The sequence below is a fragment of the Lethenteron reissneri genome, chromosome 28, assembly GCF_015708825.2.
Source record: "Lethenteron reissneri isolate LAM-NWPU_2019-01 chromosome 28, ASM1570882v1, whole genome shotgun sequence".
Lineage (NCBI taxonomy): Eukaryota > Metazoa > Chordata > Hyperoartia > Petromyzontiformes > Petromyzontidae > Lethenteron > Lethenteron reissneri.
Genome location: NC_083806.1, coordinates 1,957,671 through 1,983,591, shown reverse-complemented (window position 1 = coordinate 1,983,591; position 25,921 = coordinate 1,957,671). Strand labels below are relative to the sequence as shown.

Here is a 25,921-nt window from a genome sequence, read left to right as displayed (position 1 = left end):
CATAGCTCAGTGGGCCTTACCTGGTAAAATAAAAGAATAGTTTAGGGATTAAAAAAACGAATGGAGAACCAGGGTACCGCTGCTCCTCGACGCCGGCCCACGGGAAGGGAGTTTCGCAACATCTGTGCGGTGGTCCGCCAACCCTCGCTGCTGCTGCTGCTGCTGCTGCCTCCATAATACTGGGTTACAGGCAGCCACGTGTAGCATCAGCAGCAGCAGCGTCGCCACAACCACCGTCCGGCTAAGCTTGAGAATGAAGAGTAAACGGAGCCATGCGCCCGACTGAAGGAAGTTGTTCATCAATGCGCGCTCTCTGCTGTGCCATGGGACGAGGCACGCGGCCGTTACCAACAGAACGCAGAACACAAGCTGACAATGCGCCAGGGACGCGCGGGGAAAGGCACGCTCGGAATTACACCGAGAGACAGACAGAGAGGAACGCGTGGGTCAGGAAACACGCGATGAGCCACTTCATTGAGATATCGTTTGGTAAAATAAACATAGATACTATATATCGTGATTTGTTTACCTTTCCTATACTTTGCACTCCTATCGTGGTTTTGTATTGGACATCTGTGAAAAGAGCTTCATAGCTCATCGGATTCCTCCAGTATAAATAAATATTGTGATTAAGGACCCTGTACTCGTTCTGTACAACATTGACGTCTTTTTCTTTGGGTTTGTTGCTGCTGCTGTGCTCATTCACCACGGATCTCCCGTGGTTAAATAGCCGGGCAATCATTATCCGTGTAGTAAATAAAACAAACTCCATTCCACCTTATTGGGGCTTGGTTCGGGCACACAGCCAGAGAGGGTCGTGTGCGAGATGTTAACTACCTCGCTTGGCATACAGGAGGTCATGGGTTCGATACCGACCATGATGCCTGTTGTATATTTGGAATTTGCGTCTCTCTCTCTCTCTCAGTGGGGTTTCCCCTCCACATTTATGAGCAATATCACGCGTTCAGAATATTTGGTTGATATACATTTCCGCGTGATAAGCCACTTCGTTGAGCTATCATTTGTGGCCAGGTCGCTTTTGAAAAATAGCTGTTATAGCTCAAATATTAAAAACATAGTTTTAGTCTCGTTTTTAGTTTAGGGTTGAGTCCAGCCGTAAAGACTGCCTTTGGAGAAGCAGCCTCTACGTCCGCCAGGAACACCACGGTGGAGACGGAGCGATGGAATCAGCTGTGGCGCAGCCCGTGAATCATCGTCATCACCGCGGAGACAGAGGCCCGCGCTGTCTCACAGCCCACGGCAGTGGCCATTCGCACAATGCGCTTAACGCAGTATTCAGTGGCTTAGTAGCAGTATTCAGTGGCTTAGTAGCGTGGTCGACACGGGCCCTGGTCTAAGGAATTCAATTTGGGCGGTGGGGAGGGGAGTGCTTGCCCCGGTGCAGTTGCACCGCCTGCGCACTGCGGCAGCTACGCCGCTCTGTGCGTGATGTGCAGCGCACGGCGCTGTCACGCTCGGGGAAGGCCACCGCGTGCGGTTTACTGCAGACGCGAACAGGTTGCGCAGATCGATGACTGTCACCTGTAGCCAATGTCAGTCGTGGGGGAGGGTGGGGGGATCTAGGGAGGCCCCAGGGGGAGGGGGGTGGGGGGTTTATGGGGGGGGGGGGGAGAGGGGAGGAGGGGGTGGGGGACATTTGTTGATTCACGCAGCGCGCGGCGTCTGAATGGGGCCGCGTCTCGGCGCGGCGCACGCGCACGCCGGGCCACAACTTCAACACGCGCCGACTCCTGAGTTCTTGTCATATATTTATGGCCTCGTGATATATTCATGGTCCGTGATAGATCTAACTCGATCTTTCGCCCCCCCTGCCTGATGGGAGCTCAGAGCAGTTGGAGCGAAACGTCGTCGTGCTTTTGTTGACGTTGAACTCGCCCGGCGAGACGTCTCGAGTCATCGGCAAGCTTAGGTGGGGGGTGGGGGGGTCCTCTATCGGTAAGATTGTGATCGAGATCGTGGGGGCGTAATCGCGTCGGGGTGGATGAGGATTATTGACGACACTTTTTGGCGTAAATCTTTCGGCCTAACCCGAAAGCGATTAGGGATCACAGGCGGGCCGAGTTATTTTAACAAAGAGAACGATGCAGTCAGTTACAGCCAGATCATTGAAGGAGGAAGGGCTTGAATCATACTGTCTCTTAAAACTAAACGTTTTATTTTATCTTACCAGGTAAGGCCCACAAGTGACCCGGCCGTCACAAATACTAGCTCAACGAAGTGGCCTGTCACCATGGGGACATTTTCAGCAGTCTTCTTCTTCCACGCGTTTGTCGCACCCACGTGCGGGTGTTCCGCCGTCCTTGCCAACCTTCGCCACGCTGCGCTGTCCTGCGCCGTCTCTCTTCCCGCTGCTCAGGCCACCACATCGACCCCCCCACCCCTCCACCTCTTCTTCTGCCTTCCTCTTCATCTCTTTCCTTCCACTTGCATCACGGGCACCTTCTGACCCACATCAATTTTCTGTTGTCTCTCTTCGTGGCCGAACCTCACCAGACTTTTCTCTCTCGTCTTCTCTGCGATCTCTACCACATTGAGTCTTCCTCTCACCCCTTGTCCCTTCCTTGTTAAACCCCAACATCCACCGCGACATCCTCGTCTCTGTGACTTCCATGGCTTGGTCCTCCCTCTTTATTCTGCCCCAGCACTCGGCCCCATGCAACAGCACTACTAAACTACACTATACACTACACTATACTCTACACTATACTCTATACTACACTATACTCTACACTCTACACTACACTATACTCTACACTATACACTACACTATACTCTACACTATACTCTACACTATACACTAGACTCTACACTACACTATACACTACACTACACTATACACTACACTATACACTACCTTCTACACTACACTATACACTACACTCTACACTACACTATACACTACACTATACTCTACACTATATTCTACACTATACACTACACTCTACACTACACTATACACTACACTATACTCTACACTATACACTACACTATACTCTACACTATATACTCTACACTACACTCTACACTACACTATACACTACACTATACACTACACTCTACACTACACTATACACTACACTATATACTACACTACACTCTACACTACACTCTACACTACACTATACTCTATACTCTACACTACACTCTACACTACACTATACACTACACTCTACACTACACTATACACTACACTATACTCTACACTATACACTACACTCTACACTACACTATACACTACACTATACTCTACACTATACACTACACTATACTCTACACTATATACTCTACACTACACTCTACACTACACTATACACTACACTATACACTACACTATACTCTACACTATACTCTACACTATACACTAGACTCTACACTACACTATACACTACACTACACTATACACTACACTATACACTACACTACCCTCTACACTACAGTATACACTACACTCTACACTACACTATACACTACACCAGGGGTCCTCAAACTTTTTAAACAGGGGGCCAGTTCACTGTCCCTCAGACCGTTGGAGGGCCGGACTATAGTTAAAAAAAACTATGAACAAATTCCTATGCACACTGCATATATCTTATTTTGAAGTGAAGAAACAAAACGGGAACAAATACAATATTTAAAATGAAGAACAAGTAAAGTTAAATCAACAAACTTTCCAGTATTTCAATGGGAACTATGGGCCTGCTTTTGGCTAATGAGATGGTCAATGTCCGGTTCCATATTTGTCACTGCTAGTCGTAACAAGTGATGCAAGTGTGTATCCGTTAGTCTAGATCTGGTTGGAGATTTCAAATGTTTCATTCTGGTACAAGTCTGTTCACAGACATAAGTGCTGCCAAAGATGGTTGCCATTTTGAGTGCATGGTTCCTGAGATGAGGATATGTCTCAGAGGGGAGAGATGCATAGAAATTATGAAGGCTGCTTGACTTGAATGCGTCTTTCAGAGAGTCACAATTCTGCAGTTCAGCCAGTTCCATTTGGTAAATTGTATCCACATTTTCAATGTCAATAGAAAATGGGTTACGGAAAAGCTGTATGTCCTGTTCATGGAGATGAAGCTCTTTAAATCTAAATTGGAACTCCTTTTGCAATTTTTCCAATAAATCCACACATGTTTTGTTTGGGAATGCAACCAATGGTTTTTCTGCTAACAGATTATGAGTTGTGGGGAGATGGCAGAAGTTTTCCTCCTTCACTTGTTTGATGAGGAGGCCTAATTTTACTTCAAATGCTTTGACGTGTGATTGCATATCACAGATGAGCTTCCCCTTTCCTTGAAGTTGCACATTCAAACTGTTGAGTAGCTCTGTTACATCTGTCAGAAAGGCAAGGTGCCATTTCCATTATGCATCATTGAGCTCTGGTACTTCTTTGTTTTTTGAAAGCAGAAAAGCTGTAATCATCTGTGGAAGTAAGTCATAGAAACGTTTCATAACTCTCCCTCGACTCAGCCAACGGACGTCTGTGTGGTACAGAACATCTTCATAGTCAACATTTAGCTCAGACAGAAATTCCTGAAATTGTCTGTGGTTTAGTGCATGAGTTCTAATGAAGTTAACACAAGATACCACAATTTTCATAACAGAGTCCCACTTCATTGATTTACTACACAGCGCTTGTTGGTGGATGAGGCAGTGTATGGCTATTGGATGAGAATGGTTATGTTTGTCCATCTCTTGGTTAATGCGAGCAATTACTCCTTTCTTAGACCCCACCATGCTAGGAGCACCATCAGTTGTCACACTGGCTAGTTTAGCCCAGTTCAGCTCCAAACCATTCACAGTTTGGCAAACCTTTTTATAGATATCCTCTCCTGTAGTTGTTCTTGTGATGCTTTGCAGTGCAGCAAGCTCTTCTGTGACTTCGAAATAGTCATTCGTCCCACGAATAAAAATTAGAAGTTGTGCAGAATCACGAACATCATTGCTTTCGTCGAGTGCCAACGAAAAATAGGAAAGTTTTTTTGTGGAGTTTTGCAAATGCTGATGCAAATTGTCTCCCATTTCTTCAATCCTCCGTGTAATTGTAGGTCCTGAAAGACTCACTGTACTAAATAAATCGGCCTTCTCTGGACACATCTCTTTGGCAACAGAAAGAAGGCATTCTTTAACAAATTCTCCCTCCACGAATGGTCTGCCAGTGCACGCTATTAGCTTGGCAACTTGAAAACTTGCTCGCAGTGATGACATATTTAGCTGCTTCTGCTTCACAAAAGTATTTTGCTGAGTTGTTAATGTATTTTTCAGTTTTAATATTTTATCTTTTCTCACTTCTCCGACCAAACAATCATATTTATCTTTATGTTGAGTTTCATAGTGTCGACGTAAATTGTATTCTTTGAACACAGACACTATATTCTGGCATATCAGACACACAGCTCTTTCCTTGTACTGCATGAAAAAGTAATCATAAGTCCACTGTTCTTTGAATATCCTACACTCCGAGTAAATTTTTCTCTTTCTTGACATCATTGTTTCCTAGGGAGTCAAAATTGCTATTAGTAAAATACCAATATATATACAGCGCTACAAAAACAATATACCAGCAATAACTTTGCCCACACAGAGACATACAGACTGCACTGCCCATCAATGCAGTCTGATTGGGGGGAACTCCGCCCCCTCTCACTCTTCCACCAATGACCGTCCTTCTCATGCAGAAAAAAAGTAACAGACAGGCAGCGGCGGCAAAAACACCCGGCGGGCCGGATAAATGTCCTCGGCGGGCCGCATGTGGCCCGCGGGCCGTAGTTTGAGGACCCCTGCACTACACTATACTCTACACTATACTCTACACTATACACTACACTCTACACTACACTATACACTACACTATACTCTACACTATACACTACACTATACTCTACACTATATACTCTACACTACACTCTACACTACACTATACACTACTCTATACACTACACTCTACACTACACTATACACTACACTATATACTACACTACACTCTACACTACACTCTACACTACACTATACTCTATACTCTACACTACACTCTACACTACACTATACACTACACTCTACACTACACTCTACACTACACTATACTCTACATTCTACACTACACTATACACTACACTATACTCTACACTATACACTACACTATACTCTACACTATACTCTATACTCTACACTACACTCTACACTATACTACACTATACACTACACTATACACTACACTATACACTACACTATACTCTACACTATATACTCTACACTACACTCTACACTCCACTACACTATACTATACTCTACACTACACTACACTATACTCTACACTCTACACTACACTATACTCTACACTATACACTACACTACACTCTACACTACACTATACACTACACTATACACTACACTATACTCTACACTGCACACTACACTCTACACTACACTAACTATACTCTACACTACACTCTACACTACACTATACACTACACTCTACACTACACTATACACTACACTCTACACTACACTCTACACTACACTATACTCTACACTATACTCTACATTCTACACTACACTATACACTACACTATACTCTACACTATACTCTATACTCTACACTACACTCTACACTACACTCTCACTACACTACACTACACTATACACTCTACACTACACTCTACACTACACTCTACACTATACTATACTATACACTACACTATCCTACACTACACTCTACACTACACTCTACACTACACTATACTCTACACTATACACTACACTATACTCTATACTCTACACTACACTATACACTATACACTACACTATACACTACACTATACTCTACACTATACACTACACTATACTCTATACTCTACACTACACTCTACACTACACTCTACACTACACTATACACTACACTATACTCTACACTACACACACTCTACACTACACTCTACACTACACTATATACTACATTATACACTACACTATACTCTACACTACACTCTACACTACACTCTACACTACACTATACAATACACTATACTCTACACTACACTATACACTACACTATACACTACACTCTACACTACACTACACTATACACTACACTCTACACTACACTATACACTACACTATACACTACACTATACTCTACACTCTACACTACACTCTACACTACACTATACACTACACTATACGCTACACTACTACACTACACTATACACTACACTATACACTACACTATACTCTACACTACACACTTTTCCCTTCAACCAAACTGGGACCGTCTTATCGCACACCACACCGGTAATCTCTCGCCATTCAGCCATCCAGCCCTTGTTCGTGTTCTCATCTCTCGTTCTCGTGATCCATCAACACTACATCGTTGCACCCAGGCACTTAATCTCGCTCGTCTTCATTCACTGGTCACTTCCAATTTCCAATCCTCCTTCTGCATTATTTCCACTGAAATGTGCCACCATATACTCAGTCTTTGTCCGACTGATCCTCAACCCATTCCCTTCAATCTTTTGGACCCAGATCTTTAAATCATCTTCCACTACCCCATTTGCTTTCACTGCATAGCCAGCATGTCGTCAGCAAACAGCATCCACCAGGGGGGCTCCATCTGAATGTCTCCCGTGCGTGTGTCCAGCACCAGGATGATCAGGAAGGGGCTCAGGGCGGAACCGTGCTTCACTCCCACTTCACTTGAAGGCTCTCCGACACTCCACAGCTGCTCCGCGCGTGCATTCTCCCTCCGTCATACATATCCTGGCTCAGCTGGACGTGTACCTCAGCGATACCTCTTCTTCTCATACGCCACCAGATGAGCTCTCTAGACACCCTGTCGTACCCTTTCTCTAGATCAATGAACACCACGTGCCGGCCCCGTTTCTTCTCTCCGAACTTCTCCATCAAAACGCGTCTCAGTGCAAAGATCGCGCCCATTGTTGACCTTCCCTGTCTCAATACAAACCGACTCGCGTCAACATCCACCAGCTTCCTCAGCCTCCTTTCTGTCATCTTCTCCCAGAGTTTCATGGCGCGACTCATCAATGATATTCCTCTGTAGCTCCCACACTCATCCACATCACCTTGCCCTTTAAAGATTGGAGGGGAGTAGAGTGAGATGGAGGGGGGCAGAGGTAGGAGAGTGTGTGGAGGGGAGTAGAGTGATGTGACAGGGCGTGGGTGGGGTGGGGTTGGTGGGGGTTGAGTGGGTGGGTAGGGCGATGTGGGTGGGTGTTGTGTGGTGGGTGTTGTGTGGTGGGTGGAGAGGGTGGGTGGGGTGGGGTGGGTGGGTTGGGGTAGGTGGGGGTTGAGTGGGTGGGTGTTGTGTGGTGGGTGGAGAGGGTGGGTGGGGTGGGGTGGGGTAGGTGGGGGTTGAGTGGGTGGGTGGGTTTGTGGGGTGGGTGGGTTGGGGTAGGTGGGGGTTGAGTGGGTGGATGTTGTGGGGTGGGTGAGTCAAGTCTGGCAGCCGCATTTTGGATGATCTGGAGATTGGAGGAGGAGGAGGGGGGGATGCGAGGAGGCTGCGGAAGAGGAGGAGAGAAGCGCGCGCCAGTCAGAGCCAGGTGCTGGGGCGGTGGCGCACGGAGAGGAGGCCCCCCGTGCTCACCGCGTGGGGTTTGACAGCCGCCGTGAGTGCCAGCGAGCGGCTCAGATGATCGTGAGCGAGGAACCAGTGCCCCGTAATTGGGCCCAATGTCTCCCGCAAGCTGAGCGCAGTTGAGCGTGGTTAGTGCTTGGATGGGTGAGCAGCACACAAAGACAAAGATCATCCCCCATGAAGGCCGCCACGGCAGACGAGGGGGTGGGTGAGACCAGCACCACGCCCCACCGCATTTGTCTCCCGAGTGGAAAATGTTTACACACCGCACCAGGTACTCATTTGAGACCGAGCCGACCTAGGGGAGGCCCAGGACCGGTTCGGATAATTGGCAATCGAATAGCAACCTGGCCCAACATCGTGCCGCACAGGGGATCGTTGCTGTGTGCGATGCGTTCGGTACAGTGGGAGGAGGTGAATTACTCCACCGGGTGACCGAGTGCGGTGATTTGGCGGTCGCGCCGGGGGCTTAATCCGAGCCGTGACCCGCCCGCCCGTCCGGCACACCGCGAACACAGAGCCTGGAGACTCGGCGGGGCTCTCGTGCAGGGTGACAGAGCGCAGCGATAATAATAATCCCATTAGCCTCAACATTACTGTGTCTGATGTTTATCTAAACATGACGTCTCTCTACCCATTGCCCCTTGTGCCTCCCCCCACTGCCCCTTGTCCCCCCTCCAACTGCCCCTTGCCCCTCCCCTTCACTGCCCCTTGCGCCCCCCCTGCCCCTTGTCCCTCTCCTTCACTGCCCCTTGTCTCTCCCCCACTGCCCCTTGTTTCCCCCCCCCACTGCCCCTTGCCCCCCCCCCCCCACTGCCCCTTGCCCCCCCCACTGCCCCTTGCCCCCCCCACTGCACCTTGTCCCCCCCTTGTCCCCCCCCCACTGCCCCTTGTCCCCCCCCCTACTGCCCCTTGTCCCCCCCCCACTGCCCTCTGCCCCCCCCCACTGCCCCTTGCCCCCCCCCCCCCACTGCCTCCCGGCCCAGGTGAGCGTGGTGCTGTGTGGGGGCGGCTGCTCGCTGCTGGCCGTCAGCTCGCTGCTCGCCGTGCTCTGCCTCGTGCTGCCCGAGGGGGAGGGCGAGCGGCGCGCGTGCACGCTCGCGGGGTGCGCGCAGTCCGCCGCAGGTAGGGCCCTCCCCCCCCCTCGCCCTCGCACTCCGGGAGGCTCGCGGATTCGAATCCCCGCGGCCGCCCCGGTTATCGTTATTGTCATTGTTGTTGTTGTTTCAAAATGTGAGAAATAAGAATAGTTTTTTTTCTCTTTCTGGCAATAAAGCAGCAGGTGTTAAGATGTTCAAACGCCAAAAAGATGCCTTTTGCAAGGAATCAAGTCTGCATTAAGCACACACAGTACTTGGAACCCAACATGCTCTTATAATAATATACTGTAGACGCATATTCACCGCTGGAGGAAGGCCTCCCTCTCCAAACCGCAATATCTCGCGATCCTACGATGTTTTAATCCACCCAGCACCGAACCGATTTCATCGCTCCATCTCCCCGGTGACCGCTCCTCCAGGACGCGTCGTCCCATTCATCGGCTGCCGCTCCGTTATCAACCTCGACCACTCTTCATCATCACAGTCCCTCCTGCCCGACACCCACTCACCCCCCATTCACAGCGGGGCCCACGTCACGAACCCACCCGCTCCTCCTGCTCCTGCCTCTCGGTGTCATTCCGAGCACGCGCCTCTCCGCGCTTCGCTGCGCCCTTCTCAGATTGAGCTCCGCGTGACTCGCCTAATGGTCGCCCTTCTGAAGCTCGTGCCGCAACGCAGCAGGGCGCCGCGCATCTCCGATGCTCGCGCTGTCGTCTGAGCGACGGCTCCGCGCTGTTTTGGAACAAACGTTGAGCTGCTGTCCGTCGGCCTCGACCCCAGGGCAGGGGTCGGGCAACCAAAATAAGAAGAAGAGACATGCACTGTGGTGGTGCTCAGTACGAGACGGCGGGGGTTCTGAATCAAGGCCGTAATTATGATATATATATTGGGGGGGACGCATCCCCCCCCCCCAATATTCAAATATGCTCAAAATGTCCCCCCCAATATATTTCTATAAAATAGATTTCTGTTTACACTATGGGGACCTCATTTGCCAGTAAAAATATGATAATTGGTTCTTTACCCTTCTATTTGGCAACAAAACTGACACCTTTTTACAAGGAGTCATGTTTGCATAGACCGCAATACCTGCAGTCATAAATACAAACAAAAGACATAACTCTGATAATGTGCACTGTCCTTGAAGTTGATTGGTCCACACCCGAGACAGCTTTCCTTCGAGCCTAGTCTCACATGGGTTGGACCAGAAGACGCCAAAAGGCGCACAACTCAAAGACAATGCACCATCAGAGTATGAGAGCTCGGGGCAAACATCTACACTATGGGGACCTCATTTGCCAGTAAAAATATGATAATTGGTTCTTTACCCTTCTATCTGGCAACAAAACTGACACCTGTTGCCAGATAGAAGGGTAAAGAACCAATTATCAGATTTCTGTTTATTTGATTGTGGTTATGGTTGTACTTTATTCATCCCTAATCTCTGCCATTACATACAATGAAACAAGAAAAGGTCAAAAAGAACAGAGCAATGAAATACAATACACTATACAATACACTATTAGACATTATTGTAAAACATAAATAAAGAGTCCATCCCATGTGTTAGTGAATTTTTTTAATATTTTAGGCAGGAAATTCGTTTTCAAATTTAGATATTGTTTTTCTGGGGGGGGGGGGGACCCTCAGACCCCCTGGAAGATTTGGTCCCCCCCGATGTTGACTCCATGGCTACGGCCTTGGTCTGAATGGAGAACGTCACGAGGCAGTTCCTTGACGAGCCGGGTGCGGCTCCAGCACCGCAGGCTGCCGACCCCTGCGGTGAGGCCTTTCCTACCCACGACTTCTCAAGCAGCTTCAGGGGTCGACGGAAGAAAACTCTGGATCGGTTTCGACTTCCTGGGTGTCATCAGCAGTCGGGTTTGTCAAATAATCGCTGCTGCTGCTGCTGCCGGCTTACTGGCTATTACTGGCGAGGGCAATCAATGACCTGATGGGCGAACGTACGTATGTATGCACGTATATATGTATTCTGTCGCACTGTACGTAGCCAACCGTCCTAATCGGAGGTGTGGTCTGGATGGACTTGTGTCGAGACGGAACAGACGCGTGCGCATATGTACGCACCGCTCACGTGATCGTTCCCTTTGTGACGCCACGCGTGCCCACGCCCTCTCGAGCGAGAGCCCCACGTGCTGCGCTCCGGCAGGAGCACATCCCCCGTGGCCGACACGGCGCGGGGTTGCCTTCGTTCAGCGTGTACGTGTGTGCATGTAGTCCTCGACTTACGAACACACACACTTACGATCCACCTTCCATTATTAGTTTTGTTTTTTCATATCGACTTAAAATGCGAACACAAAAAGCAGTTCTAAAGAAATGAGTTTTCAATCCAAATTATTTTAAAGTGCGTCGCTCCCAGTGGCGTCTTAATGTCGGGAGGAGGAAGCGCTTTCCAGACGGCCGCATCGCGCATCTGAAAGCGCGCGATGCGGCGGCTGCCTTCATTCGATGGCCAGCAGCCAGAAGGCAGCGCATGGATTATATTATACAACTGATTAGCTCCCGTCGACGACCGCTGCCTGCCACGCACGCCTCCTGCAACATAATCCGCGGTGCCTCCTCCCTCTTCCACTCTCAAGATTCCTCCCCGTGGCCGGGACTGTCACGGCCACACCGAGTGGGGGGTGGGAGTGGGGGCGTGGAGGAGCTCGGTGGCCATTAGGCGGCAGACACAGACGACGCCGAGAGCCTCGTCTGATGATGGCGATGACTTATAAAGGCGCCGCCCCAGGGGACGTTAACAACGAGATGCGTCGTCTCGCCACGGCGGACGCGAGTTTCCACGAGCGGGGCGGTGGTGAGGAATGAGGTGTACGGCAGCCGCTCGCGAAACTGAGGCTTGACGGCGGACGCGCTGTGGCGCTTTCACTCGAGCCGCTATTGGGAGTTTCACTGTGAATGTAAATGGGAGGGTTGTCTCCCGAATCAGAATGGGAATGTTGATTTATCCCGGAGGAATCCCCATGGGCTATGAAGCTTTTTCTTTCGCACATGTCCAGTAGGGGCGGGTCGGAAAGTTACAACAACGAACAATACAAAAAACAATACCGATAGGAGTGCGAAGTGTAGGAGAGGCAACCAAATCACTAATAGAAATAAATACATAAAATAGATAAAACATATATAAGTTCAAATTGCATAAGTACACCTAATTACCAAGCTTTGGGAAAGACAGCAAAACAACAACAACAACAGTCCCAGACCAAAAACAGCCCCGAAGAGTGGATTGGAGCGACAGAGACCGGGAGTTATAAAGGTGGAGAATGTTAAGTTAATATGTTTGGAGGGTGGGGGCTGGTGATGGTGTGAGGGAGGACACGACAGGCGCTTGCTGGGTGGAGGCGCAGGGCAGGGCCCTGGCAGGCAGTGGCAGGCACAGGGCATGGCACTGGCAGCATTGTTGTGGTTGCGATGATTTGACTGGACGTGGATCAATTTTGTTCAATCACGCGGTTGTCCATCACAGGGCATGCTGCTGTCGCTGTTGCCGCTGGTCAGGGGTGTTGAGATCGCACGCTGCATGATTATTATTTTATTCCAAGTTATTTTCGGGGCGCGCTTCTGCTTAATATCGGTTAATACAGGCATGTCCAAAGTCCGGCCCGCGGGCCAATCACGGCTCGCGGTCAGATTTCATACGGCCCGCAGCTTCGGTCTTATAATGTGTTAGTTATGACTCGCCAGCTCTGTCAGAATAAATACATCATAAAACTCATGGAAATGTAAGGTATTCTATACAGTTAGTTCAATATTATCTGACTGAATGAAAGGCAGAATTGCGTTTTTAGAGTTGTTCCCGTCTGCCTGAGTGGCTTATATTTGGTTACATTGTCATTTGTAAAATAAAGGTTATTGTGACAATGAAAATTGTTTTATAACAGTGTGTATTTCCACGTAACTTTTGTGGTTAAAACAATGTCAAAAGGAACTATTGGCCCCCGGGCATCTTCACTTTATCAAATGTGGCCCTCTTTGCAAAAAGTTTGGACACCCCTGGGTTAATATAATGATTTATAGAGGCAGCCAGATTATACCAAATATCACTACTCACACACACACACAACAACAACAACCGCCATTCGCAACTAAGTGGCGGTGACATCACCACGACGCTTGTGCCAGGCTATGTGCACGTTGAGGCCACGTCATGTGTCGAACACCCACTGGCAGGAGGTCACGGGGCAGACTCAGATGCCACAGGTCGACTGACTGAGACGACTGGCTGATGCACCACCTGTGCTCCCTAATGTGCCAACTTGCTGTGCTTTAGCTACCTGGCACTCCGCTCATTGTTGTGAGCGTCGCTCCTTCCCCCTCCGTTGTTGTTGGAGGGCGACTGCCTCCAACTGCCCAGTAGCGTCCTTCACGAGCCTCCTCCACAGAGGCCGATCTTGACACCGCTGGTACCAGTCATCGGCAAGTCCACTCAGCTCCACGTCCTCCTGTACCACATCACTCCATCTCTTCTCTAGCTCGTGCCGCGCCCGTTTAGCCCCCTCGATCCGGTCGAAAAAAAGCTGTTTAGGCATGCGGTGGCTGGGCATGCGGGCTACATGACCCAGCCAACGCAGCCTTGCCTGCCGGAGGAGCTCACGGATGGGACTTTGCCCAGATGTTTCAAGGATTTGTGAGCTCACACAATCCAGCCTGGCTAAACCCAGGATGGATCGTAGGCAGGCCAGGCTAAATGTTTCTAACCAGCGAAGATGTTCCATTAGGGGAGTCCACGTTTCGCAAGCGTGGAGAAGGGAGGGAATGGCCGTGGCCGAGAAGACTTGAAGCTTCGTGCGGAGTGATAGACCGGGTAACTTACACACAGCGTTACGCAACCGATGAAAAGATAATGACGCTCGACTGATTCGGAGTGAGACATCTGCTGTGAAACCGGAGCCGGTCATGCGCACACTGCCCAGGTATGGAAAACTCTCCACTCTCTCCACAACTACCCCATCACCAATTGGGAGTTGTGGGGGTGGAGTGTCCGATGGTACAAAATACCCAGGCAGGTGCTTAGTTTTGGTGGGGCTGATGGTAAGGCCCCACCTCTTAGTGGCACGCTCCAGGTTCAGCTGCAGCGCCTCCAACTCCTCCTCTGAGTGAGCTGCAATTACCAGATCATCGGCATACATGACGTGGTTGACCAATAGGGAACCATCCCTTGACCGCACCCAGGCACCAAGCAGCCTCCCATTGTATCTGTACCAGATGGAAATTCCTCCGGTACAGCCATAAAAGGCTTCACGAACTACGTGGTCGAAAAATATGTTAAATAATGTTGGAGCCAGAGGACATCCTTGTCGCACCCCAAGGTGTACAGGGAATGGCTCGGACTCCCGGCCACGTAGTTTTGCCCGGGCCCGCTCACCATCATGAAGGTCCTTAATGATCGTGAGCAGAGGGTCAGGGACTCTGAAAGCACGAATAATAACCCAGAGCCTAGGTCTACTGATAGTATCATAGGCCTTGACCAGATTAATAAAGCAGAGATGTAGGTCTTGTTAGAATTCCCTACACTTCTGCTGTAGCAAACGGACAGAGAATATGGCATCTATGCAGGACCGCCCTTTCCTGAAACCACATTGGGGCTCTGCAAGCCTCTCCTCAGCTTCCCTGCCAAAGTGATTTTTGAATAGTCCTTGCCAGGACCTTTCCCTGCACACTGAGGAGTGAGATGCCCCTGTAGTTGTTACAGTCTGTGCGGTCCCCCTTCTTAAAGAGGGGGGCCATCAGGGCATCCTTCCAATCCTGCGGAACCCGTCCAGTGGTCCAGACTATTGTTATGATGTCATGTAGGGCAGTCTGTGCACAAACGCCACCCTCCCTCAGCATTTCACTTGGGAGATCATCTCTGCCCGGTGCCTTTCCTGGTCTCAGACTCTGGATCGCCTTTAGAACTTCTTCAACAGATGGCACCTCAGCCAGCCACTCACAGGGGGTGACTTTTTCTTCCAATATTTGAGACACCGCAGCCTCAGCAGGGTCATCCCCACTTTGTCCCACGATGTTTTCCATGCCGAGAGATTTCTCCTCCCCCAGGCCTTCACAGAAATGCTCAACAAATCTGCAAACCTGTTCCTGGGGGTCGGAGATTGGATCACCGTTTTTTCCCCCTAATGATGGTAATAGGTGTGGCGCTGCAGGTTACTTTTTTGATGGAGTTAAATAGTGATTTGTGATCGCGGGCCTTTGAAGCAGACTCCATCTCCTCAGCAACCCGCGACCACCACCCATCCTTGCAGCACCTCACGGCTCTCGAACCTCCGAGCAAAGGCTGCGGTAAACCTCATTTTTTGACGTGGGATGCTGTAGACGATCAAAGTGGGCCTGTCGCCTTTTCTCAGGCAGCCTGAACACTCCTCCATCAGCCAGGGTCTCTGGGGAGGTCTGGACCGTGTACCCAAAGCAACCATTGCAGCTGCATGAGCCACAGTCCTAAACCTTGCCCATTTCCCTCGACATCTGGAAGAGTGGGGGACGATGCAAAACCCAGCCGCAAGCGATGATTCAATTCTCGCTTGCAACTTTGATCAGCTAGCTGAGACCAAGCCACCTTGGGTTTGAATGGGGTCCTGGGTATACACCCACCACCGGAGAGGAAGAATGGCAGGCGCATCTTACATATGGCAAGTCGATGGTCAGTGGGCAGATCAGCTCCACGGTAGGTGCTGGTGTTAAGGACATGGGCCCGCATCCGCTGTTGTGTCACTACGTAGTCCAGCAGATGTTCTTGCTTGGACCCGGTATGCATCCATGATGTTGTGTGGATGCGCTGATGCCGGAACAGAGCGTTGGTAATTACAAGCCCATGGGCTGCACAAAAACCTATCAGCCTTTTACCGTTGTTGTTGAGCTGATCTGGCCGATGCCCTCCAATCACTCCAGACCAGGTGCCAGCATCATTACCAACTCGGGCATTGAAGTCGCCCAAAAGGATGACTCTATTCCGAAGGGCCACTTTAGCTAGCACCTGTGACAGGAGGTCATAGAAGCCATCTGACTCATCGGTCTTGCCTGCATCCCTCCACGGATGTTCGTCTTCGGTGGGGCATAAGTAACCAGGACCACCACTCCTCGCCTCTGCTTGATGGGAAGGCGAGCCCAAAGTAGTCTGGGGATACTTCTTCTCCCACATCTCGCCGCCACGCTCCCACGCCCCCTTCATTCTTTTGTTCAGAAGAAGAGCCACTCCCTGTTGTTTGACAGTCTTCTGCCCCGAGTAGAGGACAGTCCACCCCTCATGGTGGCAGGAGCCAGAGCCGGTCCACCGGACCTCCTGAGTACCACAGACATCCAGGCGGTACCGGTCCAGCTCCCGACAGAGGAGTGGCAGCCTCTCCTCCGCAGTGAGCGTTCGAACATTCCACGTGTCCATCCGAAGTGGCTTTATGTTGTTTTTATAGGAGCCCCGAGGGTAAAGATTCAATCTCTTGGCTCCGCCAAATGGGGTTTGGCCAGGAGATGTCATTAACGCCTGTTCCCCCGGGGCCTCCGGCACAAGCTTATTAAGTATACATTTTAAACGTGGTGTTGTGGTAATTAATTGAATGTGGAGGGGTTACCAGCCCCTCGCACCCGTCCAGAGCCCCCATTTGGCCACTGTGGTAGTTACAAACGCCATGAGGGGAATGGTCAATCTAAATTGGGCCTCCTTCCATGGCACTGCCCACCACAGTGTTGCCATCCTGCACATATATCCACACTCACACACATATAAACACACTCACACACAGATATACACACAAATGTTTCTGCTGCTGTAGGTGAGGGTGTTTAAATTGCACGTTTCACACATTATCTTCAGTCTGTTGCTGCTACTCGCATATATGACAGCCATCGACTTACGAGCACCTCCACTTACGAACGCCCTCACTAACAAACCATCTTCGAAAAGATTTAAATTTTTTGTTAACATCGACGCGAACTCGCCACTTGCGAATTGAACCCATCTCGTGCGAGAGCCCCGCGTGTTGCGACCCAGCAGTAGCACACCCCCCTTGGCCAACACGGCGCGGAGTTGCCTTCGTCCATCATGTACGTGAGTGCATACAGTCCTCGACTTACGAGCACACGTACTTACGAACCAGTTCCATTATTTTATCTTTTTTAAAATATCGACTTAATACTCTCACTTGCAAATTGAACCGCGGAACAATTTTCTTCAGCCGAGCGATCCTCCTCCACGAGATGTAATGAGTCACAACCTCCCGCTGGGAGTGAGTGCATGCGTGTGTGTGTGTATGTGTGTGTATGCGTGTGTGTGTGGGGAGCGGTAGTGTAGCGGTTAGCGCGCTGCGCTACGAACCCGGCGACACGAGTTCGATTCCCGCTCACGGCCAACACCAACAGTGACGATTATCTGAACCGGTCCCGGGCCTCCCCTAGGTCGACTCAGCCTCAAATGAGTACCTGGTGCGGTGTGTAAACATCGCGACTGGGGAGACAAAGGCGGTCGGGCGTGGCGCTGGCCACCCACCCCCCTCGTGTACCGTTCTGGCCTTCATAGGTGCTCGCTAACAGCACTTGCCCCAACAGTCTGTTAAGGCTATACGGGGGATCTTTATGCGTGTGTGTGTGTGCGTGTATGTGCGAGTGCGCGTGTGTGTGTATGCGTGTGTGTGTGTGTATGTGCGAGTGCGCGTGTGTGTGTATGCGTGTGTGTGTGTGTGTGTATGCGTGTGTGTGTGTGCGTGTGTGTGTGTGCGAGTGCGTGTGTATGCGTGTGTGTGTATGTGCGAGTGCGCGTGTGTGTGTGCGAGTGCGCGTGTGTGTGTGTGCGAGTGCGTGTGTGTGCGTGTGTGTGTATGCGTGTGTGTGTGTGTATGTGCGAGAGCGCGCGTGTGTGAATGTGCGTGCGCTCTGAGCCTCAAAGATAACCTTTGATCCGCCCGTCTGAGTTGATGTTGGACACGAGATCGCACATCCGGGGATGTGAGAGTCACGGTGGCGAAATGTCAACTACCTCGCCTGGTATATAGGAGGTCGTGGGTTCGACCCCGACCTTGACACTTGCTGTATATTTGAAGTTTGCGTGTCTTTCTCCCCGTGGTCGCGTGGAATTTTATCCAGGTCCTCCAGTTTTCCCTCCACATTTAGAATGAGCATCACCACGCGTTCAAAGTCTTTGGCTGCTGTTATACATTTCCACGTGATAAGCCACTTTGTTGAGCGATCATTTGCGATACGCCAGGTCGCTTCTGCCAAAATAGCTACATAGTTCAGTGGGGCCTTGCTTGGTAAAATAAACAAAGTAGTTCAGTTTAGTTTTAGCTGTGGGCTGTATGGAACACGTGATCCTTATGGCGGCACCCTGGGTTACCAAATAGTACAAAATGGCCGAGGCAATTAAATACTTTATTTCTGGGACACTTTTTTTTCCAGGGGTGTTACTTAAACTCCGCGACTGGGGTAGCAATCAACCAGAAATCAGTGCCACACTCCGCGATGTCTAAACGACAAACATCAGCATAACAAAATACGTTATCGAAAATTTCAACTTTGAATAGTTCATCGTGCACAGCTCGTCGAGATGAGTCGATTGCCCCATCGCCGACCATCAACAGACTAAAAACGACTGCATCGCGGACATTGTGCCAGAGCCGGGGTTACTATGGTACCCCGGGGTTACTATGGTGACCCGGGTTACTATGGTGACCCGGGGTTACCATGGTACCCCGGGGTTACTATGGTACCCCTGGGTTACCATGGTGACCCGGAGTTACCATGGTGACCCGGGGTTACTATGGTGACCCGGGGCTACTATGGTACCCCTGGGTTACCATGGTGACCCGGAGTTACCACGGTGACCCGGGGTTACTATGGTGACCCGGGGCTACTATGGTGACCCGGGGTTACCATGGTACCCCGGGGTTATTATGGTACCCCTTGGTTACCATGGTGACCCGGAGTTACCATGGTGACCCGGGGTTACCATGGTACCCCGGGGTTACTATGGTGACCCGGGGTTACTATGGTGACCCGGGGTTACCATGGTGACTCGGGGTTACTATGGTGACCCGGGGTTACCATGGTACCCCGGGGTTACTATGGTGACCCGTGTTACCACCGTAATGTTCACGTGGCCCACGTCGTCACGTCGCGTGCACGCGGCTCAATGAGCACGTGCACGTGACGTGCGTGGAGCGGTGGCGCAGTGGTTAGCGCACTTTGCTTTGAACCCCGTAGAACTCGGTTCGATTCCCAGCGAGTGGTGAGTGCTGCTCCCCGCCCCCCTCCCCCCTTTTCACCAGCCTGTAATAACCAGCGTGGTGAAGTATGGTCAATCGACCACTACGATCGATCGACACGAGGTGTGGGCCTTCTTCCAGAAGTGGATTGACAAAGAGCAGTTAATTAATCACGTGTTCTAATCACGTGGGGGTGAGTGATGGGCATTGTGGCGCGTGGGCCGGTAACGCAGCGCTCGCTGAGAGCTTCTATCACTCCACTGCTGGGCTGTTGTTTGACCATACTTCACCACGCTGGTCAGTCAGTGCTGGTCGGTGACGGCGGGAAGCATAGGCACGGGAGCATAGACTAGTAGAGTACAACAGGTGATGTTGCTGCCTTTCCCGGCACGCTTGACGCCTGCTTAGCTTCCGAGATTTGACAATTACACGACGCGAATTCCGGGAAAGTTGACTCGAGGCGAGGGCTGATGGCGGGGGGGGGGGGTGATGCGGAGAGGGAGCAAAGCGATGCGCGCGCGTGGATTAACCGCTGACTTGGCCGCTGCTGACAAAGTGCAGATAAGGGTGCAGGAGGGGAGGAGGGCCGGTGGTGGCGGTGGTGGTGGCGGGGAGTTGATGGATGCGGGCAACGCGTGGCGGGAGGGCTGACGCGATGCGGATAACGCGGCTCGTAAGGCGGCTCGGCCAGGGAAGGCGGGCGGGGCAGTGATGGATGCGGACGAATCGGTGGGGGGTGGGTGCTGTGACCGGGAGGGACCCCCCACCCCCCTCACCTCCCCACCCCATCACCTCCTCCCCCCACCCCCTCACCTCCTCCCCCCCCGCACCCCCTCACCTCCTCCCCCCACCCCCTCACCTCCTCCCCCCCCACCCCCTCACCTCCTCCCCCCACCCCCTCACCCCCTCCCCCCCACCCACCCACCCCCCTCCCCCCCACCCACCCACCCCCCTCCCCCCGCTGCTCATTACAGCCTCATTCCCCCGCCGCTCCGCGCGCTCTCTGCGCCCATTATTACTACCGTTTCGCTCGGGCCGCTCGTGTTATTTTTTTAAATTAATAAAATAAATTTACAAAAGATGTTTTTTTTTTATCTGACCGCTGTTGTGCGAGAGCCAAGCGATCGCAATTTTATATATATTTTTTTATTTTTTCCCACGGCCAATTTCCCGCGCGTGTAATGAATGACGCCCGCGGTCCCTGTACGCGCCCGACCCCCCGGTGCAAGCCGCTCATTGCGTCCCATTACGTGCTGATGAGTTTAACGCGTGCATTGTGACGTCACCCAATATAAACATTGCACCGCGTGGTGGTGGTGGTGGCGGTGGCGGTGGCACCGCGTGGTGGTGGTGGTGGTGGCGGTGGTGGTGGCACCGCGTGGTGGTGGCGGTGGCGGTGGCGACGCTGCTCCTGCTGCACGCGGCTGCCTGTAACCCAGCGCTGTGTGGAGGCAGCAGCAGCAGTGAGGGTTGGTGAATGCTGCGTGAGTCTCCCCGAGTGCTCCGGGTTTCCTCCCACACTTGTCTAATAAACACGACTCATCATCATTCATTGGTTGAACACATCTTAAAGCAGGAACTCAACGTAGCGACAGCAAGACCCTCGTGATCACGAGTCGCACGACTCGGCGTGGCTCTCCGAGACAAATGAGTAACTTTCCCATGTTTTTCTCCGAACGTTCATATCGACCGCGCTGCCTCTTGCAGCTCCCACGGTGGTGGGTTAGGTTGTGTGTTCGCGTGTGTCCATAGCGGTACACGTGTGGGGAGCGGTGGTGTAGCGGTTAGCGCTACGCTGCGCTACGAACCTGACAACCCGAGTTCAATTCCCGCTCATGGCCAACACCAGTGACGATTATCTGAACCGGTCCTGGGCTTTTCCTAGGCCGACTCAGCCTTAAATGAGGACCGGGTGCGGTGTCTAAACATCGCCACTGGGGAGACAAACGCAGCCGGGCGTGGTGCTGGCCACTCACCCCCTCGTGTGCCGTTCCGGCCTTCATAGGTGCTCGCTAACAGCACTTGCCCTAACAGTCTTCTGAGGCTATACAGGGGATCTTTGTCTTCGGGCGGTGCTGCGTGTTTGTTCAGCACGATGTTCGACGTTTCTCCTCAACTCCGTTCTACGAAGTCACTCCCGTGAACCCTTAAGTTCAGTTCCCGGAGAACCTCCCAGCACGCGGTGCGACATGTCGGACATCGTGCCGATCGACAATGTGAATAATGCTACTTTACGTGTACAGTACTGTATGAAGCGCCTTTCAACAGGACAAAGACAAAGGTCCCCCGTATAGCCTTAAAGTGTTGTCCGCGACCAGCACCTATGAAGGCCAGCGCGGCACGCGAGGAGGTGCGTGGCCAGCACCACGCTCGGCCGCCTTTGTCTCCCCAGTGGCGATGTTTACACACCGCACCAGGCACTCACTTGAGGCCGAGTCGACCTAGGGGGAGGCCCAGGGACCTGTTCAGATAATCGTCACCGGTGTTGTCTGTGAGCGGTAAATCCAATTCGGGTCGCCGTGCAGTGCGCTCACCGATCCCCGCCACCACCACCAGCATCAGCATCATCAGCAGCATCATCAGCAGCATCATCAGCAGCATCATCAGCAGCACTGTCTCCGAATCTCAAACAGCAGCTACTCCAGAGAGAGAGAGATGGGGATGGGGAATCTGGAGAGTAATTTGAGGCTTTCGCGAGTGGGAGCACTGCCATTATATTGATCATCTCCTGCACCGCTCCTGCCCTGGACGCGTGTTCGTCCGTCTCTTCCCCGTGGAGGTGTCCGCCGCGAGGTGACGAATCTCTGGCGAGAGCAGCGCACGGGGGACGCTGAGCAGCGCGAGACGCCAAATCGCGGCGGTGCGGAGGGAAGAGCGATCTCGCGCTGAGACGATGACATGTCATCACATTTCAGTCGGGTTACACGCGGCTCAAAGTCCACAACAACAAAGTTCACAACAACAACAACAAAGTCCACAACAACAACAAGAGGCAGCACGTGGGGCGCAAAGGGCCACGACGAAGCTGGAACTCTGTTTCTGAGCTCCATCAACAACGAGCGAAGGTGGATTTTTGAGATGTGAGTGACCGCCGTCGACCATCGCGCCCCAGGTTACGCGTGCGGTCATCGCTCGTCAAGCCACTGCTGGACAAAGGCCTCCACCCCACGCTGTGCCGGTCTTGGGCTGTTTTACGCCATACTTCACCGCGCTGGTCACTGTGGGCGTTACTACTGGGCGTAATAATCACTCACCACTGAATCAGAATCAGATTTTTTTTATATTTATACTGGAGAAATCCGATGAGCTATGAAGATCTTTTTCACAGATGTCCAGTCGGGTCCGAACGTTACAGCAGCAAACAATACAAATGTCACGTGGCACCCGGAGACGTTGCCCAAAGGTTGTATTTAGTCGGTATCGCCGGCGGACGTGACAGTTGAGACGCAGCTGCTACACGACGTCCTATATAGCTGGTCGACTACGCAGAAAGTCGACTACGCAGCAAGTCGACTACGCAGCAAGTCGACTACGCAGCAAGTCGACTACGCAGCAAGTCGATTACGCAGCAAGTCGACTACGCAGCAATCGACGTTCTAGCAAGTCGTCGATGCAGCCGTCCGCGCGGTGTCGATGCAGATGATGACGGCGACCGTAACAGCGGCGACCACAACGGTGCAGATGGCGACGATCCCCGCGACGACGATCCGGACCCCCGACTCCGAAAACAGCCCCGAACCCCTCTCAGCCTCTTCCTTACATCCCGTGTCACCACGACAAGTCACTCGTGACCTCGTGTGACCCTTCCTTCCCGTGTCACCCTTCCTTCCCGTGTCACCACGACCATCCCCCAAGCCCACTTGAACCACGGACTCTCCTTACACAAACAACATCGATAGGAGTGCAGCGTATAGGGAAACGGGTGTCAGCCGTGGTCAGGATCCAAACTCAGGTCGCAGGGTTCATGGCCCAGTGTGCCCACAGAACTGTGGTCGTGCGTAGCCGCCACGGCCGCGCGGTGGAGGTGGTGACCACGCTGCTGCTGCACGTGGCTACTGCCTGCGACCCAGCGCTGTGTGGAGGCAGCAGCAGCAGCAGCAGCGAGGGTTTGTGGATCACCGCACAGATGTTGCTGTGTAAAACTCCCTTCTTCCTGTGGGCGTCAAAGAGGTGCAATACAGCAAGTGGACTAATCGCCATCTGTTTCCATCTGTACGGGGATAGAGTGTTCCTACATTCACAGATGCTCGCTGACAGCACTTGTCCCAAACGGGCCGCGAAAGGCTGCAGGGGGTCCAGGATCGTTGTGCTTAGGTGCGAGATGGAGCTGAGCAGGGATTTCGGAGATGGCGGCTTGGGAAGTAATCATTCATTGTGTCGGCATTCTGAGTGGTTTGCTGAGAGAGGCATTGTGGGGTGACTTGGTCCATGCGCGCTGACGGCAATGAAGCTCAGCGCCGGTGGACAACTTCACCGTGCCTCTTCGCGCCACGGAGACCCCGGGGTCAACTCGTGCGGTGGAGCATTCCGTGGTGCCATTGACAACGGGGCACGACCCAGAATCCCTCCTTCACACGCCCCCCCGCCCACTCACGAGTGACCCCTACATCCACCTCCCAACCTTCTCACCCCCCCCCCCACAGCATGCAGGGGGGGGGGGGTGAGTTGCTGCAATGATAGATCCCCCCCAGCGGACAGCGCACGTTCCATCCTGAGTGTCGCGGTACCTGGGGCAGGCCGGTCGAAGGCGGGAGATAATTTGTATCGACTGGACGTCGTCATCGCTGCAGCGGTGGAGGAGGAGGTGGAGGGGGTGGAGGAGGTGGAGGCGGCGGCGTTGGCGCCCGTGGGGGGGGGGGGGGGGTTCTCGTCTCGCGAGCCGCCGGGCGTCGTTCTCGGCATTCCCGTCACGAGCAAACGCAACATCGCGCGCATTGCCTGGCGGTGCTACTGCTGCTGCTGGTACGTGCAGTCCGCTCGCCTGTAACGCGCTAGTTTGCGTTTCCCGTAGAACACCGCATTATGGGAAAACCGCGTGATGATGAATACTTTATAATGTGGGGGTAACGCACAGTCCGCGAGGGCGCGTGAGATGCGTACGCCGGCCGAACAAAGGCGCGTGGGTAGCGTCTAGAAGCATCCAGCAGCATCCCGCCGCCTTGTGCGACGCTGCGCCGAGGCAGCCGCACGAGCGCTTATTGCTACTCGCGCTGCGACGTAGTTCTGTTGACTCAACTGCGTTGTATGCAATTCGCATTCGAAAAAAATGTGTTCCCTAATACATTCATCGCGGTATATCTGATTCGCGTTCTGAAAACTACATGCGTTATAGGAGAACGTACTGGATGTTGACATTCTGTCGCACCGTACGCAACAACTCAACAGGTCACGTGTCGATAACAACACCACGAGTGTGTGTGAGCGGGTGTCTTGGGGAGCCGTGGCGAAGTGCACCTACCCTGGCACAAGCGCCGTGGGGACGTCTCGTTGGCGAAGCGGTTAGCGCTACGCTGCGCTCCGAACCCGGTGACCCGAGTTCGATTCCCGCTCACGGCCACCAGCACCGTTGACGATGAACTGAACCGGTCCTGGACCTCCCCTAGGTCGACTTAACCTCAAATGAGTACCTGGTACGATGTTTAAACATTTGTACGAGTGAGACAAAGGCGGTCGGGCGCGGTGCTGACCACCCACCCCCTCGTGTGCCGTGCCGGTCTTCATAGGTACTGGCTGACAGCACTTGCCCCAACAGTCTGTTAAGGCTATACGGGGAATTCTTGTCTTGTCTTAGTGGCCTTAAAAGAAAAACATAGGCAACGTTTCGGGCAATGGCCCTTCTTCACAGTTCGTAAATAGAAATGTCCGCAGAGATAGAGAGTGGACGATAGGAGTCGGAGAGGGCGCGCGGCTCACGAGGATAACATTTTACAAATCGTTTGCTGTTCTTAGTTTTTACGAATGCGATGCTGAGTTTTATTCCATAATCACCACATTGTTTA

The 25,921-nt window shown here is 52.0% G+C and overlaps 1 protein-coding gene across 1 annotated transcript in view; it reads left to right on the top strand.

Annotated features, from left to right (window-relative positions):
• LOC133348803 (LHFPL tetraspan subfamily member 7 protein-like) overlaps positions 1-25,921 on the top strand; it is a 78,729-nt gene that overhangs the window by 19,866 nt on the left and 32,942 nt on the right. The window contains exon 2 of the mRNA XM_061561817.1: positions 9,601-9,739. Within this exon, the coding sequence (XP_061417801.1) occupies positions 9,601-9,739 (139 nt within the window). The remainder of the gene's footprint in view (positions 1-9,600; positions 9,740-25,921) is intronic.